At 37.2% G+C, this 18,815-nt stretch overlaps 1 protein-coding gene across 1 annotated transcript; it reads right to left on the bottom strand.

Annotated features, from left to right (window-relative positions):
• Window positions 1–622: 622 nt before the first annotated feature.
• LOC145775383 (uncharacterized) lies at window positions 623–17,190 on the bottom strand. Its single transcript, XM_082586672.1, has 9 exons — window positions 17,115–17,190; window positions 16,602–16,807; window positions 15,493–15,615; window positions 14,085–14,192; window positions 13,546–13,744; window positions 12,676–12,764; window positions 11,798–11,854; window positions 8,550–8,782; window positions 623–4,126 (listed from the first exon to the last, which is right to left on the bottom strand). The coding sequence occupies exons 2-9, from the start codon at window positions 16,726–16,728 to the stop codon at window positions 3,485–3,487; spliced, it is 1,578 nt and encodes a 525-aa protein (XP_082442798.1). The 5' UTR covers window positions 16,729–16,807; window positions 17,115–17,190; the 3' UTR covers window positions 623–3,484.
• Between the last annotated feature and the right edge of the window lie 1,625 nt (window positions 17,191–18,815).

Below are 18,815 nucleotides of genomic sequence, written 5' to 3'. Positions count from 1 at the left end.
AATCTCAGTTGTCATCGATTAATATCGCGATGTGATTTACATTTTGCAAGATCCCTTTCGAGAGGTAATACATCGAAACAAAACAATTGGAGCTTCCTTACGTTTTGAAAACGTAACATATTTTTTAGTAATACAATTTTGGTAAAGAGGTGACTTTCTTCAACGATAGGCATATAACACCAAGCAACCACACGGCATTTAACATAATTCATTAAAGTGAACATAAACTATTCGTATATTTAAAAAAAAACGTTCGTAGTTCATAGTTTATGTTCACTTTAATGTATTATGTTCAACGCCGTGTGGTTGCTTGGTTTTATCTGTATCTTTTTTTAGCAAAATTTGTAACTTGACTACGGCACTGAAAGGTCTAAAATATTTGTTGCTTATTTTTGCGTCGGTAATCTTACGTAGCCTACCTTTCCAGGCGATGTATTTCCGCTGCAAAATACGCTGAGCATTTCTTTCACGGTAAAATGAATTAGACAAAAAAATAATGGCTTACTTAAAAATAGAAAATGCATATGATTGTTAGGCGAAATGACCATTTGAGAAAATCGAAAAAAATTTAACATTATGAGGGTTACCGGTGTCCACAAAACATAACCACAGTGAGGTGTAACATATGTTTTTATTTTATATTAAGTTTCGCAACAAACAAACAAAAAATAAAACCGAAATTAACACAAATTCTAAAAGATATATGAAGGACAGAAACGTAACGTGCAGGTAAACAAGTCAAACAGCAAATCAGATCGCATCTATTTCGGTTAGATTCCCACTGTAAAAATAATGGAATGCGAACGGTATCCCAGACAGCAAATCAACCGTTTTTTACATTGATTCAACGTCTGCAGACGTCGAATCAATGTGAAAAAACGGTTAATTTGCTGTTTGGGTAACTTCCCAACCATCACATCATTCAACTAAAAAAAAAACGAAATCTCGGTTTCAATGCGGCAAGTGGGCGATTGCAAGGAAGCAACAAAGCCAAAATATTCACCTTTTTACATTTACTAGATGCTTTAAAGAGGTTGAATCGACGTAAAAAAGCTGTCTTTTGGTTGGGTCTGTAGCTGTCCACACGCGCTTGTTGTCAATGCTTGATACATAAATTAAAAATTGCGTCTACAATAAAAATTTGTGAAAATAAATCAAGCGGTTGATGTGGTGATAAAAGTGGTGCATCGTGCTCGAAGTTGCTTGTGCAGATATTCATGCCGTGGCATTTAAAAGGTTTTAAACTAACACAACGAGATGATGCGGCATCGCAGTTATTGATCGGTTCATGAGATGGCATTCTGTATCTTTGCTTTGCGGAAACGTTTTCGCTATTTTACATTAAAGTCATTGGTTTGATCGGGAAGTCGTTTGTTTCCAGTATTTCATGGATAGTAATTACCTTCAGATGAACGTAAAGAACCGAGATTTTGTCAATGAGAAGGCTATATTCAACGTGTTATCAACCAAAGATGACTAACTTGTGGAAGACGTCGAAAAACGCATTGTTCAAGCACACGCCTCCGGTGCCAAGGCAAGGGGTGAGAATGTGTTTACTACGGTATATTTGTTTTAGGTACATCACACTCACAACCCGAAGAGCAAATCAGTCTTTTTAGTTCAACGTCTGCAGACGTTGAATCAATGTAAAAATGGACTGATTCGGCGTGTGGAAATCAACACAAGCAAATAAGGGGGAATGTGAAAAGGTACCGAACGTTGTTCCTGGATGGATTGCACTCCTTGCAACAACGACCAGGAATTGATTGACCTGACTATGTTTACATCAAATTTTTGACACTAAAAAACCATGAACCACAAGTTACCCGGACAGCATAATCCATAATTTTTACATTGATTCAACGTCTGCAGATGTTGAATGAATTTGAAAACCACGAATTTTCCTGTCTGAGTATGGTAATGGCAGCAAAAATGGCAATTTTCGAGCTTGCAGTGATAGCGATAATAATAATACTTTCGTTGGCTAAGCTAACACAGAATTGCCTTCTAACGAGTGTTATATTGTACTGAAAGGTAGTACCAACAAAAGCACATACAATGAACAAAAAAAGTTGCACATAAAACGTTTGTCGCCGCAGAGCATTGCAGCTGTTCGGAGATATATTTTGGCAACTGAAGAAAGGTTATATTTAAAACGGTATAAAACTCACGCAACTTTACAAAAGTGGCACGTAACTGCAGACAAAGACTTGTATCGTATAAGTGACTACACAAATGACAAAATATGTGTTAACCAATGCAATCGCACTGAAATTAAAGTGAGCAAAAACCTTGAAAATATTTTGTAAATTAAGCGTTCTTGCGTAAGGTAATGTCAAGCAAAAGAAAAAGTAAATGTTGTTTTAAAGTATTCTAGAGTGAAGGCACAACATTGTAAGGATATTGCAATATGTTGAGAGTTAAAATAGAGAGACCACGTGTGTGCACATCTCACTTCACCTCATGCTAACCAAATCCCAAGCTATTACAAAATATTCGGTTGCAGAGTCAGCGTATTACGTTTCTCGGATATCTGATATGAAAATGATTGCTTGCACGAGATAGATTCAATGAGACGTCATTTTAACTCTTAGCGACGTCAGAACGATGTAAAAAGGTATATTTTGCTTGCTGGGATATGACAAGTCATTTCAAATATAAACATAAAATATAACTACCTCTAGATATGCACCTGTTAATGTTAAAAGCTCATATTTAAAGCTAACTTCACAATGTAGATACGGTACTAACTAACGACCTGTATTAGCCAGATGCTGCAAGTTCGCTGTGGTAGTAGCGGCACTAGCTTTTGGAAGACAGTTCCTAGTCATGTGCTATGAAAAATTGTTCTATGATCATCATAGCACATGACTTGGAAACTGTGCACCGAAAGCAAAGTGCAAACCGCTACTATCACAGCGAAATCGCAGCATCAGGCTAAAACAAGTCGTCATTATCTACATTGTGAAGTAAGCAACGATGATGCTGCTAAAAGCGAAACTGAATCTATTTAAAAATAGCGTTTATCATCACTAAAAGCCACCAATGGTTGGCGTGAATTACCCTAAATTCGTAGCTGTTTTGTTTCAAGATGTAGCCTTGGCCGCAGCAAAAATAATCGATGTTGCCACAGCTGGATTTCTAAAAAACTCCAACAAAGAAAACATGCTTCACAGACGTCGAAAGACAGCAACCCAGCCAGAAACCATTTTTTATATTGATTCAATATCTTCAAAAGTTAAATCAATGAAAAAAATCACCAATTTGCTGGCTAGATATAATAATCGAACTAGAAGATAAAAATATCCATCACGTAAAAATTTACATTGCGTCAATATATAGTCGGCTAGAATTGGCACAAAACAAAAGCTTCAAACCGTGTCAGACATAGCATTCGATTGCTTTTCGTGTTAAACTGTTCGAAAATACACGAACTACTTATGACGTAGAGAATGCATGGCTGTGATGGCTTAAATCAAACACGTCACACATCGACACCGCCAGGAGCAGCAGTCGATGACGACGACGTGTTGTCGGCAGGGGTTTGTTGCGATGGATTAAGTTGTGACAAGCGACGGGTCTCGATGTCCTGTATATGCTGAGAATGAGCGGCCACTCTGTCGCGATGGCTTCGACCTTTGGCAGAATCGAAGACAAGCAGCTGGGTGGGATTGCTCCGACCCGCCTGCTCAGTCGAGCGTGAAGTTGACGACGTAGGCGACACGTCATAGCGCCGTGCGCCGCTTCTAAGGGATCGATGGTTGATAGTGATTTTAGGATATCGATGCCGCTTATCCGGATCAGAGCGGGTTTTTGATCGAGGACTTGACTTAGCGCGACCGGTCGCTTGATGAGAGGGGGTTGTGCGGCTGGGGCTATCGGTTTGTTGCCGGGGTCGAGGTGCGCGGGAAGGCGAGCGCTCTGCATGTGCGCTGCTTGTCGTTGGCTGGTTCAACTCGAGCGAGTAACCATCCCCATTGCAAAGTTGTTCAACCACAGGATTTTGAATGGCTTCAACTTGCATGGAAGAGGGACGAGAGACGTAAGCCCCAGCGTCAGTACGTATGACGGTATGATCGTCGCGAACGGGTTCTCCAACTCCCAACTCAACGCATTCAAAGTAACTCTGGGGAATTAAAAAAAGAGCATAATAGATTTTGTCAAGTGGAATCAATGTAAAAACGAGTGACTCACTACGACACAGCGTTCACATAATTGTTTGGTTTGAGGAAGCATGTGCCAGTCCTACATGCTTTAATGACTGTAGCAAGTAGCAAATCGACCGCTCTTGTAAGTCAGTTAACCTATTTATGCACATTAAGACCACCCATGCTTTAACATATTATAGGTTGAATGAAGCAACAAGTCACCCAGATTTTCTTTTCGTGTGCGTTAAAGTGTAAAAAGACAAACGATAAATGAAAAAATAACACTCCATTCACACAAATGCAATTTCCAACTGCAAAACCATAAAACACATTAACATTAATAAAATCGTTGTTATAATCTAAGAGTGGGGTTGGCCAATTATATAATAGGGTGCGGTGAAAAATTAAAATTTTAGAATTTCAACAAAAAGTATGTCTGAAATGGTGGCCCTACACCTAAAAACATGTCTGATGGTGTTTTGGAGTTGTTGCACCCCTAACTGTCCGTGCAACCTTGAAAAGTTGTATGCGGGGGGCCAAAATCATAAAAAATAGCATAACTTATTATCCATGCGTCGTAGAAAGTTAATTTTTGGCTCTATGGAATCAGAAACACCATGTTTCTATTTGTTCCAAGAGAACTTTTAACTTTAAGAGCAATAAAATTTAAGTTACGCGTAAAAATCGAATTTCAGGCCCAAGAGAACGAGAAAAGTTCAGAACAGAAATCAGAGTAAACGAAGAGAACTTTTTTCAGCTGGTTGATGCGATTTATTTTGATGGCAGAAAGGATTTAACTCTAACTTTGGTAAAAGAACAAACAGGAAAAACTTCAATGTCTACACAATTGGAAGAACACTACCATGGACTTCTAAATAGTAGCATGCTATGCTACTATTTAGAAGTCCATGACACCACGTTGTTGTTGTGGGTGAGTCAGAGGACTTAGTTTATTTGACACACTTTACAACAAGCAATAGTAAAGGAGAAACACTTGCTGAAAATTTGTATCATGTCTTGTCAGGAACTGATCTGGAGCATAAACTGAAAATTATTGGTTCTGATGGAACTGCTGTGAACACTGGCAATATCAATGGCTGTATTGTAAACCTGGAGAGACACCCTCAACTCCCATTGCAATGGGTAATTTGTTTACTTCATTGCAATGAACTGCCATTACGATTTTTTTTCCTTACTAGATGGTTGCACTTGCACAAAAAGTCCTGACAGCTTTTCAGGTGCAATTGGAAAAGAAATCGGCGGTTCAGTTTCCGAATGGCTTATTGCAGAGTTTCAGCCACTTCCATATTCCACTTTCCCGACTTTACCAAATGACGTTACTGATGATCTAAGTTCAGACCAATTCTACGCTTATAGAATTTGTTGGTGCATCATTTTAGGAGAAGTAGATGAGGATTTGAGATTTATGGAAGTAGGACCTATCGTGCACTCTCGGTGGTTAACTCTTGGATGTAGAAGAACCAAGAACCTTAATGTTTTGGCTGATTTTGTTTGAAAGTATATTTTTCTTCTTGGTTTGACATCAAACTGAATAACAAGATTTCCGATGACAGCAAGAATTTCTTCAGAATGTTGACGACGACGGACGTGTTATCAAATTTTAAAATCAGCAAGTAAAAGATGAGGCCTTGAAAACTCTTCAAAGAAATGCTTATTTTGGCCACCACGAAAACATCTTGCTTGCAATGTTGTGTGAAGAGGATGATGATATTCGAAGATTGGGTGTAAATAAAATACGAGCATTACGAGATGGCTCTACTTCTGGATGGCATCGAGAAGAAAAAGATGTGATTGTTGAAGATGTTGATAATTCCAACCAAGCAATTCGAAAATTTGTTTTACCAAAACTTAATGTCAAGGCAAAGTCATATCATGAACTTACTGATTTGGCACTCGAAAGCATCACAGAGCCACCTGCTGTCAAGGACTTAAGTGATGCTGATTTAAACGTGCTGTATGACAAACCGTTGAGTTTAAAGCATCCCTGTCACAATCAAAGAGTAGAGAGACATGTCAAGCTTGTTACTGAAGCTGCTGGAGCAGTAGCTAGTTTTGAAAAACGAGATGGCATGATACGCCAGCGAATCAAATCAAGAAAACTTATGAAAAAGTTTCATACTAAGCATCAATTTACTGTCGACAAACTCTCTTAGAAAATAAATTTGACAACACATCGTATTGTGTTTACTGATGCACTGCTTATGATTGTGTAATGTATTGCTTATGATTAATGTCCCACACGTTGATTAGTCAAGTGACAACATTTAAAGAGCTTAGCTTAAGTACCGGAATTAGCCCAAACTACAGAATTTCTTGTCCCAAAGTTATTTGAGCGCATCATACACAATTTTGCATCATTGTTTTGTAGGCTACAGTACCAATATACTATAAGCCAGTGCTCCATTATCGAAATTTGAAGTGTAAGCTCAACAGTCAAGCACTGACACATGACAGAAATGAAAATTTTTCTTGTTTAAATTTTGTCATTGGTTTGTCCAAACTTGTTGTCAATTTTGTGACATTTTTGCCCACAATATGTCTCAAATTTAGATATTTGAGCATAACTTAAATTCTATTGCTCTTAGAGCTAAAAGTTCTCTTGGAACAAATAGAAACATGGTGTTTCTGATTCCATAGAGCCAAAAATTAACTTTCTACGACACATGGATCATGAGTTATGCTATTTTTTATGATTTTGGCCCCCCCACATACAACTTTCCAAAGTTGCACGGACAGTTAGGGGTGCAACAACTCCAAAACACCATCAGACATGTTTTTAGGTGTAGGGCCACCATTTAAGACATACTTTTTGTTGAAATTCTAAAATTTTAATTTTTCACCGCACCCTATTATATAACACATAGGTGTCAGCCGGTTATTCTTTGGGTGCTTTAAACGTGAAAGTTCACTCGCATCATAAGGCGAGACGATATGTGAAGGACGTCATAGGACATTTATAACGGCACATTAATATGCCATGGCACAAAAGTGCATGCCATATGTCTGCCAAGTCAAATTGAACAATGAATCTTCTTGCTTGTCAATAACGTTTTAAGTTGTGATGGTTTTCGGATAATTAAAACAACTGTCGAAGGTCATACATCGGTGCTCAAGCTGCACAACAGGCAAACCTACTCATTGAAATAATAAAAAAATGTTGTCAATGAATGGACAACGGAACGATCACGCTGTCAACATTGGAATGCCTGATAGCAGCAAGTGGGTTTCGCAAACTTTAAGAACGCCACACGTTTTGTGTGTGCAAGTGAATTGAAAAAATTACAAAGTTTCAATCGAGAAAAAAACACGTTTCATGCAAGCACAGTGACGCTGGAGTATTCAAAACTTTGTTAAAGTTGTATCTTAAAAATCCCATGATTTTACTGACGTATCCAGGCTTACGCGTAGTAGTTGAAGATTTAGATAAAGTGAACGAGAAGGCAAAAAGCCAATCTTCGTGCCCACCATCAAGCATGCATTTACGTGGTCTGTCAAAGACACAGCCGCATGCTCTTGAGCGGTGTCGAACCGGCGCCCTTTCGAACGTCGTTCCAGGGTTCTCACCATTAAGTTGTGCACTGCGCAGCCGATATTTTTGTAATACAAACTATTTGCTCGAAAGTAGTTCCAACGCATCAGCATGATTTCATTTGCAAAAAATGTCCAAAACCGATGTTAAAACAATTTTTCACTGAACTAGAAACTTCAGTTTTAACAAATTGAAAAAACTGTCGTGGAAACGCGCAGATGTGTCACTAATTGCGCCAGTGCTGTTTGCATACAGTAATTTTTAAATAAACTACAACTGCAATCACAAGTCATATTAATGTCCAATGCAGTTGGTTAACTAGTTAGTGTTTTACCACCGCAAACACACGATGCAAAGTGCAGTTCAAACCGGATTAAACTGACCGTAAGCAGTGATAGAAGTCCGAACAATGGCCGCATTGCGAGCGTGGAGATTACACCACTAGAAAATCGTTATTATGCTTTTCAATAAGAGTAGAAAAGTCAGGAGCAGACAAAAATAACATTACACCAATTTTTTTTTACTTGAAATAAGCCTTGCTTCAAACAGTTAGCACAAGTAAAAAAATTGTTAATAAAATATTTTGATAGGTAAATATTTTTTACGTTTAAACCCGTAAAAAATATGTAAATGATAGTTGTGTTGACTCGGGTTCAACACACATACAGTCCAGCAGCTTAACCTGCTGTGAAGGTAAAACGATTCTTTAAAACGATCCAGATTAGAATATGTTTTAATAACATTTGGGATATTTAAATTATTTTTTAAGACAATTATCCGTTTTGTGGTTAAGTTGTCGCAGACACCATCTAATAAAATAAGCACCAGAAATTTCAAGCAAACCAACTTACAGGTGGAGATGCGGACGACGTGGAATTTTGCGCTTCCGTCTCATGCACAACTGCCGAGTTCTCTCTTGTGAAGCCTTGGTTAGTCGAGGCGCCGGAACGAGATGTCCCAGCCTCGTCGACGACGGAAGTGCTTCGGCGGGCGGAAGGCCGGGCACCGACCGACGACGACTCGTTGCGATGGGGCCTGACCAAGTGAGTCCGGACTTGCTTGCGACGACCTCGCAATATGATGACTGCACAAGAATGAAGATTAGATTAGAAATCGCGCTAGGATGGTAAGGCGGTGAAACTGCAAAATTGGACGCGGTTTGACCAACACTCCAACAGGGAGCACAGATTGCATTGATGAACGAAACATTTACAGCCTTCTAAGCTTACAATCAGTACGGTAAACCACAAACATGACATGGCAAAAATTGATTGTACAAAGTCTGTTTGTGAAAAATGCTGGTGGCCTATCTTCATCAAGCGTACTGGAATATGTCGACAGTAAAACTTCATCCCAATTTGCCAGTTTGAGTAATTCAAACTGAGTAATTCAATATGGGGTATTTCAGGCTATGTATAGAAAACAGTACAGCAACGTATAGAAAACTAACAAGTGGGTCCACGTCCCACCTCATGGGCAACAACCTCGACTGGTTGGCTAAAACTTGTTAGAAATCCTGCTGCCTTGCAGGAAATACTTTTTAAGTAAAGGCTAGGCCCACTGCCAATAACTGTGGTTAGCGTCAGGAAGGGCATCCGGCTGGAAAATCTATGCTCCAAAATATTATTTAAATGATGATGATGATGTTATGCTGCAGCAGGCGGTATTACTTTCAAATATTGTTTTCGCCTAATAGTTCACCATAGTTAAGCAGTCATACTCTGAAGTAACTTGAACATAACAGTGCAAGGGACGTCATTAATCTGGGATTGTTCTGTTAATCATATGAACTGTTTTTTTTCTACGTTGGTTCAACGTCGCAAGCGTAAATGAAAACTATAAAATGGAGAATGGAAAATAATTTAGCTCCTTCATGGAGCTCTTGACTTAAATAAATTGCGGCAGCAGAGAAATTTAAATTTTTTTGTTGCAAAATTGTCAGCAGCTGCCATGCAAGAACACAGCCATGCTTGGGTTCTTGGAAATCATAAATAGCCTACCGAGGAATAGCGTAAATATGAGTTAAGATGTTTTCTTGGCTTTCAAGTTGTGGCCAACATTGGAATCACTTGTCTCGAAATGCAGACAAAATCATTAAAGAGGTTGCGCGGTTTGATTTTATCTAATTATAAAAATGGCAACGATCTTGGCAGAAAATGTTATGACCGCGTCTGCCACAGTGTCACACATTTGTAAAATTTAGTAATTAAGTAAAGTTAAGTTTTCAAGTTTCCAGACAGCAAAATCCGTCATTTTTACATGAATTCAACGTCTGCAGACCTATCGGTTTGTTTATGGAATGATTTTTGCACTGACGTGCTTCTACAAAGCATATTCATAAACGCTGTGCGACATTTGCATACCGTACATTTGATGATGTGAATTGCATCGTTTTAGGCAAGCACACCAACTCCATAGAAAAATTAACAACTCTTGAAATCACAATATTTTTCAAGAGTTTTTTTCATTAAAAAAATAAATATCATTTATGATAATACAACAATTCACCAACCTCTTCAACAGAATACAAAAACATAAAGGTTTGTACTGACACTTTACGTTTGATGGTTAAGTAATGGGTTAAAAATATCCATTTATATTTTGTAGGCTCTAGACGCTCTTATCTGTTTAACAGTCGTTTTTGGACAATGTGTCACATTTTAAAAACACATGACCCAATCAGGCAATGACCTCTCTGCGTACTTGCATTAGCACGTAAAAATATCTCACAAATATAATCGTTACATTTCCTATTCGGTCAAATCCTTTCTCACTAGCCTGACGCTAACTGGAAACCCCATCATATAAAGATTTCCCCTTGCCTGCAGCCACATTTCTTGACTGTCATCTACGCGAAATTTGCATTGAAATTTTAGTTATGAGACTTTCTTTTCTAGTCTTCATAATCAAGGTGAAATTTTAAACAAACGTTACTTTATCTCAACACTTTTCTGTGCAATACACTGTACTTGTAGGGTGTTAAGGTAAACGGGTGCCCTGCTTCAATAGATGATCTGAAAACTAGAATGCGTGCACCGACTCAATTATCTAGAACCTGTTATGCCTTCGAGGTGAAGTTTGCGGCATCTCCTGAAAACTATCGAGACTTGAAAACGGACATCGGTCTCTACCGGTATTCCTGGAATATCTCTGAACTACAATACAATGAAGTTAAGTTTAAAATGTCAAAAAACTCTGACAAACTCCAATCTTCCTTGATACAAGCTGAGGTGGACTTTTCCATCTCCCTTTAGCTTCAGCAATGCATCAGGGAATTGATATTTACTACTGAAATGGTCTTTTCGACGCAACTTGCTAATTAACATGCGGTGCTATCTATCAACGATGCTTCAAAGTGAAATCTAACACACACAAAGACCATTAAGATTTCTAGTGTAGCCTATACTGAAATAATCAGAGCGTTGAATTAATAATTGTAGGTGAGGACTGAGGAATCGCCGATTTCGGGCTACCTCCATAACGGTGTGGGCTACCTCCATAACGGTGTGTTGTTTGTTTCTATTCCACCGGACGAATATAATGATTCAAAACCTCTTTTTTGAATAGTCACAAAATCTAGTTTTTTCACAAATTTTCAATTCACCCCATAAATTTCACAAAAACGTTTTCGCGACCAAAACTGATCATGGAGTTATCGTTTCCATTAAAACTGAATCGCTCAATATTTTAATCAGTTAAATACCACTTAGAGGTCATCTTGAAGAGCAGATATTAACATAAATTTTAACCTTATGAAACTTCAAGCGCTGTACAGTGCATAAATAACAGCAAATGTTAAAGCTCTCAATAAGGTATCTGCATATAATTAAGATATAAGCTAGCTTTACGCAAACGCTAAAAATGATTGACGGGTTGGGCAACATAGCAAAACATATGCAAAGGTCTTGATTTAATCATTTATACGCTTATGGAAAATAAGGACTATTAAGGACTAATTTTAATGGTTCTTCTTTTCTCCAGTGTACAGTAACCAAGGCTTTGACCAAGACAAAATATTTGTTTTACATTACAACATTAGAGTTTAACAAGCGATATTAGATTGAACTAAGATTCTATTGATTAAGTGCAAATAGCTTACCATCGGTGTGATCATAGCCTTTCGAGGTGACTTTCCACTGAAGCAAGATTCCCAATACTGTTGAAGTTACATAGAGGTTTAAAAGTTACCTATTTACAATCACATGGTGATCACTTGATATAATATTCAATACCTCTTGTTCAAATTTACATGTTTAGAAGAAGGCAAACGCTTGCTTCAGTAGAGGTTGAAGTTTTAAATCACACAGTAATGAAACATTTTTTTTTTGAGCAACAAGTACAATAGTATACGCAACAGCAAGAATAACCCAAAATCGTTAAATAAAATTATATTCTGTACAAATAAAAGATTAGATGTGAAGATTTTTTTATCCGTTATGAGAATAGGCTTCCTGATAAGTTTGACAATGCCTATATAAGCCTATGACGTAAGTTGACAAATCTTCTTCTTCTTGCTTATGAGTTGGAAGTGAAACTTAATAATAAGTTAATAACAATTTCTTGCAAATATTTACCCCATAACTATGAGGCTACCTACGATGAACATAATCCAGCCAACAAATCTGACTATCTTACACAAATTCGACGTCTGCATTGATTTAATTATTGTAAAAAAAGAACTAATTTTCTGGCTGGGAAGTTACAAAAATTGTAATCGTAGAGCGGTTTCTCATTGATGACAACATTGGACACTTTCTATGAGTCATGCTAAAGTTGATGAACAGCAGGTACCACGAAACAAGGATGGCTGAAAACAGGACAACTGTTTGTATAAAATGAAAACAGATCTTGTTTTGCATGCGAAGTTGTAACATCAAATAAGAATTTACAGAAAGTTTATGTGTAACATAAACATGACCCAAATACGGCAGAACTAACATGACTGAAAGCTTTAGTGTTTCATAAGAAAATACTTACGCGATAAAACAGGCCATATAGATATGATAACCCATGTATACCAGCATACTGGTATCGTTGGAGCGGCCAACAAAGCTTCCCAAGCGTACCTGCACAAGATGGACAGTTTATGGTAGTAGTCATACTGATGCAGAGTTTTGATTAAAAATTGCTTTGTTGAATCACAAGAGACGAAACAGAGCAATTACTCGACATTTATCATGATGCACAAAACGCGCGAACTTTTCGGCTACACAGCTAGCATCTTTCCTAAAGGTGATTGCTTGTTTGGTCTTGATCACGGTAGCCTACTTGAAGAACGACAAGTTGAAAACGTGAAATTAAGGTATGAGTTGATTAGGATCCTGATAAAATTTTTTGGTTTGACAAAAATAATCGTAGTTTTGCAAAAATTAACCAAAGAGCCATAGGATTTATGCACAATGCCTGGCTAAGAATCTGAAGAAATGTTTCGTAATATATATATATTTTAAATTGCAGAGTTTTCAACACGACTTAAGAAAAAACAACTGCTGTCTTAGTGGTTATTAGTTTGTGGACGAGAAATTAAGGAAATTGATTTCACGTTAAATCTAGTTAATAGAAAAAAAGTTGTCGATTTGAAGTTGTGAAAAATTTATAAAAATTACAATTAGTTATTTGTTCAACGTTACACTTCAAGTAAAATCAGTGGAGGTCGGCTAGATTTTAAACCAAGGAAAAACAACCTTGCGTATGAGAACAATGTGCTCTTGACAACGCCATACATCTTGGTCAATTCAAAATTGTGCAACAATACAGTAGTTAAAACCTAATATCTCAAATCTCAATGGTTGCGAAATTTTACACAAACTGTTAAAAACAACCACCCATAAATGGGTAAATACGTACATAAACAGAAGGAAGCGTTCAATGAAATAATCAATGCACAGTGTTACTAGGACGCTTCCAAACACAGCAGTGCTGATGATAACAAACTGCTTCTGGAACTTGAGTGTTAGCACAGAAAAGACAACTCCAGTTCCAAATAATATACCAACTGGAATCCATGGAGTGTTTGGGTGATAGAAAGACTGTAACGCGAGGATGCCTGAAAAAGAATCATAAAGTTCACTTCACAATGTAGATACTAACCAACGACCTGTTTTAGTCTGATGCTGCGAGTTCGCTGTGGTAGTAGCGAATTGCAGTAGCTTTCGGAACACAGTTCCCAGTTCCACAGTCATGTGCTTAGTCAGTAGTCACAGTTCCCTAGCACATGACTAGGCAACTGTGTTCCGAAAGCGAGTGCAAACCGCTAGTACCACAGCGGACTCGCAGCTTCAGGCTAAATCAGGTGCTGCTGAAAGCGAAACTCTATAATCATTCTGTATGTCATCAGCAGTCATAACAAAAATTGTTCGGTTACAAGGATAAAGACACACGCGCACCTGCAAACGCTACGAGTACACCAAGAAAAAAACCTTGTAAGAATAATCCCACATGTCTGATTAGCATGGTAAGAAGGCCACACAAACTGCCAATTCCAACAGCTATACCTGAAATTAAATACATTTAAATTATTATTTAAACATTGCAAAAGATATAATTTCACCAAATGGCGATTAAAATAATTGCTTTTTTGCTCATACAGATTGAAAAGTTGTGATATGTGGATATGAGAAAAGGTGAAGAAAATCGTTCGGCAAATGAAGTGTTGAACTAAGTCAAGTTACATATTAACTTTTGCAGAAAAAATAAGCAAAAAGAAAAACATTAAATGGCAAGAAAACAGCCCTAAATAATAATTTAGAGATTATACTGTATTTGTTATCGCAAACTGTACTACAACAATTACTGTTGCATTAAACGTAATTGCTACTGTAATAAGTAGTGGTTATTTAAAGAATACAAGTATCATGTGTTCTGCTTGCAGTTTTTGACAAATCGTTCGTTTTAAACTTAAGTCATCAATTTTGTATTACTAACTTGACCAAGGTTAAAGGCAAAGGTAACAATTTGAGTTGATCAAATAATTTAATTAAGTACTAAATGCTAAGCAATTATACAAAACAGTTACTTTTTATTCCGAATCACTTAGATCAGCGTGGTCCAACTACAGGCCCGCGGATAGAACTTTTGCGACCCACGAGCTTTCATAGTATTGATTTAATTTGTTTTTATGTTACAGAAAGTAATTTCAATTAGAACAAGTATATATAGCATTTAGATAAAAAGTGTCAAAAATTTAATTCAAAGTTGTAGACTGCAGGGCCTATACTGTTTCTACCTTTCATTACGTTTCTAGAAGAGTTAAATGCAGAATTCAGTGATTTACCACTTTATACAAATGTCAGGTGGCTTAATGCTGGAAAAGTACTGCAACATTTCTTTGGTCTTCGAAAGGAAATACAATCATTACAGTTCGTAGTTACATTGATTCAATGTCTGAATATTGAATAATGTTCAATCGTTGGATTTGCAGAAGGCGTCGTTGGATTTTCAAAAAATTGTCGAATAGGGAACTTGCCGAAAAAGGCTCTCGCTGAACAGGGAACTCGCCGAATAGTAGCAGACCGGAATTTTTAGATTGCATTCACTTGAGTATCTGGGGATGAGGGTTTTATGCTTTAACACCTCAGTTAGCAATGTTGCCTTGTCCATACTGGCCTGGAAGGCAGGGTATTGCTTCTAGGAAGCTGAAGCTTCCTAGAAATACAATATCACCATTCACCACGATTCAAGAATTACAGTCAGAGTGAGAGTTCGAATTGTGGAGCTTGAATAGTAGCTAAAACGACTTGAATAGTGGACACTGTTTTGTCATTTTCATTGTCTATACTGCACTTGTTAACTTACCAGCAGCAATTTCAACAGAAAGGCTTTGTTCGAATATCCTTTCCTCTCGACACATCAAGAAAACAATTGTTCCACCAAATATTAAGCCACTCAGGAACATGACCGCTTTAAAACAACGATATCCTGCACAGATAAAGTTATTAACAGTTATATCCAAACTTACGGGTGATCTACAAACCACTTTCTAAAACAATAATTCTGATGATTTTAATGTTATTCTTTTCAATAGCATACACATTGAAATCACATACAAATTTTTAAAAATCACTACCACCACTCCTAACTCTGTAGACTAAACACCACTAGCATTGATGACACTCAACAATTTATCACATGAATGACCAGATGCAACAAACTATAAGATACAAATCTTCTGCATAAACAATAAGGCAATTTAAAATGGCCAAGTTTTTCTCAGCACCAACAGTCGTTTTTCATTTCTTTTTTCTTGTGATATATTACAGTACACTGATTTCCCACGGATTTTAAAGACAAAGTTGATGACAGGTGAAGTGCATAAATGTCTCAATCACAAAAGGTCTTCAGTGTGTAGTGTAGTACTCTAATTTTAATCCGGTGACTGTCACTAAAACTTTACATTGTATCTTATAGCACTTAGTTTTTACATTATGACATTAAGATTTACAGCCTACAATTAAAAAATAGTAATAAGTTGATAAAATAGCATATATAAATAAACTAGCGTTAATTATGTTCAAAGAAAGAAATCCAAAAATTAAAAGCATAATTATTATATCTTGAGTGTGTCATTTTAATTTTTTCCAAGCCTGTTGTTTTATGATCAAAGTGGCTATTTTTACCCACTTGTTGCCATAGTTTCACTTAGGTGTTGCCAGAGTTACGATTAAAGTTAGGAAGAGTTAAGGTAAGGGTTAGAGTTAGGAATAACTATAGCCTAGGGTTTTGATCTTTGCCCAGGACTAATACAAGTTTTTGTTTTCAACAGCTTTAAACTTTTCTCAAATTAGGACAGAATTCTTTATCTGGCAATGCTATTGAGGCTACCTTTACACTATATAGCTTTTTATGATTGATACAGATCATAGTATACAAATCTATTGGAATTAATATAAAAATACAAAACTTACCAAAAAATGTATATACAAATCCAAAGAGGCATAGTGTTGCACAAATCGCTGATACAACTGCATCATAGTTTGTTACATTGATCTCTTCACACAAAACTGAGACATTAACAATACCAGTACTGTACATTCTTTAAAATCCTCTCTTGAGCAACATTAATAAAATATTTTCATAAGATACTGTGACACAATGTTGATCTTTCAATGACCTTTGAAAATACAAAATATTGTAGGCTGGTCAAACAATAATTAGATCAGTAGTAGCTCATTACCAAGTCAAAAGTTTACAGTTTATTATAGAGGGCTAATATTAGACAGGCTCTGCCAACAACACTGTATAAGGACTATACTATATATTGTGTCCTGAAAAAAATGCTATAGGCCTATATTATACAGGGTGATCAAACCAAGTGTAGACAAATAGTTATTGAAATAACAGTAGGCCTACATCCAAACAGGAAAAAATTTACAAATATAAAGAAAAATACAAAGAAAAGTAAACAAAAGCACTCTTACTTTTCAATATATTATCCCTTTGCCTTCACCAAATACGTAGTCTGTTGTCATTCCTACACCTTATTCATTTACTATGATAGGTTTAAATAAATCAGAAGCTGTGTAAGTACACAGCCTATCTGCTGAGAATTGAATTATTGTTGTTCAACTTGGCCATTTTTTCAACAAATACTAAACAAAGTACTGAATGGTCGTAAGCTAAAGTCAGTAGCGTAGCCAGGAATTTTGAAAGGGGGGGGTTGACGACCCAGCGGCGGGGGGTCCTCCCTCAGAAAATTTTGAAAAATTACTTTGAATTTGATGCATTCTGAGAGCATTTTCAACAAAAATGTGGTTACAAATATTCCTGTAAAATGGTGGTGTCTGGTGGCATAGCAAAAGGATAAGATCATGTTCTCTTCGGCATTTTTTGGAAATAAAGCTAAGTCTCTATGTTTTCTTGTTGCTAATTCCTGGCTGAGATGTTTGGTATTGGCAAAACTTGCTCTTTCAACCCTTAAACGCCTATGTGGGTCTCTAGTGATCCGAGCGGTTTTTACTTCCCCCATATCTCTTGGGACGTCTAGCCATATTCTGTGTGACTTCCAGTATTCTCAAAGCATTTATTCTTCTCCCATTTTATATTTATAATTTTAAAAATATTCCACTGGTAAAATAGTTACTACTGTTTTAGAAGAAAAAACTTATAGGGTCTCTAGAGACCCATGTTAGGTAATAGTGCAACTTTTTTTGACTAACAGTTTATTTTGCCAGCAGTAACTCTTTAAAGTAGGCTACCACAAACATTAAACTTAATTTGTATAATAAATAAACCATAAAGCAACTTCTATCTTTTCAATTATTGGTGAAAGTTTTGTATAGTTGAAAATAGGCGAGAACTTCCCGTTGAATTTGCAACAAGAAAAACGAAAAGGGTTGGATCAAGCTTGTTTGGTTTTGGTGACAGGCAAACGTTAGTATCATATGTGCCAAAGAAATAAAAAGTTGTAGTTTTACTAGATCAACTATGCATAATGATAGCCAGAGCCGGATTTAGCTGATGGGGGGCCCGGGGCACTTTTAGATCGGGGGGTCCCCGCTCAAAACAAAACACCTCTACGTCTACAGTAGCATTAATCCAGCACTGCACTGCACAGCATTTTGAAGAAACTTCAAAGACTAAAAGAACAAAAATAATAATAACATAAAATCACATTTTTTCCACGTAAGGGGGTTCTTGAAAAGTCGGGGGGCCCGGGGCACCTGCACCCTCTGCCCCCCCCCCTAAATCCGGGCCTGATGATAGCAAAGTTGATGCAGATAAAGGTTTACCTGACATGATACAAGACTATGATAATGCTACTAAAGCAGCTGTTGACAAAGTTGACCAACTTCGTCACAACTACAGTGTGCAGAAAAGGACAAATCGCTGGCCACTTGCCTACTTCTACAACTGCCTCAATATTGCGGGTATCAATAGCATGGTGGTCTTCCGAGCTAAATTTCCAGGAAGGGAAAAAGAAGCAAGTCATCGACGCCGAATATTTCTGGCAAACTTAGATATGAGTTTGCTTCATCCATGGCTACAACGCCGAGTGCAAGTAAAACAGCTTCCAAGAGCTGCTAAACTATCGCTGCAAAAATGTGGATACAAAATTGACATCGACTCTTCTCAATCATCAGCTACACATGAGGGTGCAAAGCGTAAAAGACGGTGGTGCC

The sequence above is a fragment of the Aplidium turbinatum genome, chromosome 8 (assembly GCF_918807975.1).
Source record: "Aplidium turbinatum chromosome 8, kaAplTurb1.1, whole genome shotgun sequence".
Lineage (NCBI taxonomy): Eukaryota > Metazoa > Chordata > Ascidiacea > Aplousobranchia > Polyclinidae > Aplidium > Aplidium turbinatum.
This window is presented reverse-complemented; position numbering and strand designations above follow the sequence as displayed.

Bases quoted from the DNA above. Each gene is read 5' to 3' on its own strand.
- LOC145775383 (XM_082586672.1), bottom strand. From the start codon at position 16,728: ATGTACAGTACTGGTATTGTTAATGTCTCAGTTTTGTGTGAAGAGATC. The intron at 14,193-15,492 runs GTAAGTTAACAA...ATTTAATTTCAG, and splicing joins TTCTGTTGAAATTGCTGCTG to GTATAGCTGTTGGAATTGGC. The intron at 8,783-11,797 runs GTAAGCTATTTG...ATTCTTGTGCAG, and splicing joins AGGCTATGATCACACCGATG to TCATCATATTGCGAGGTCGT.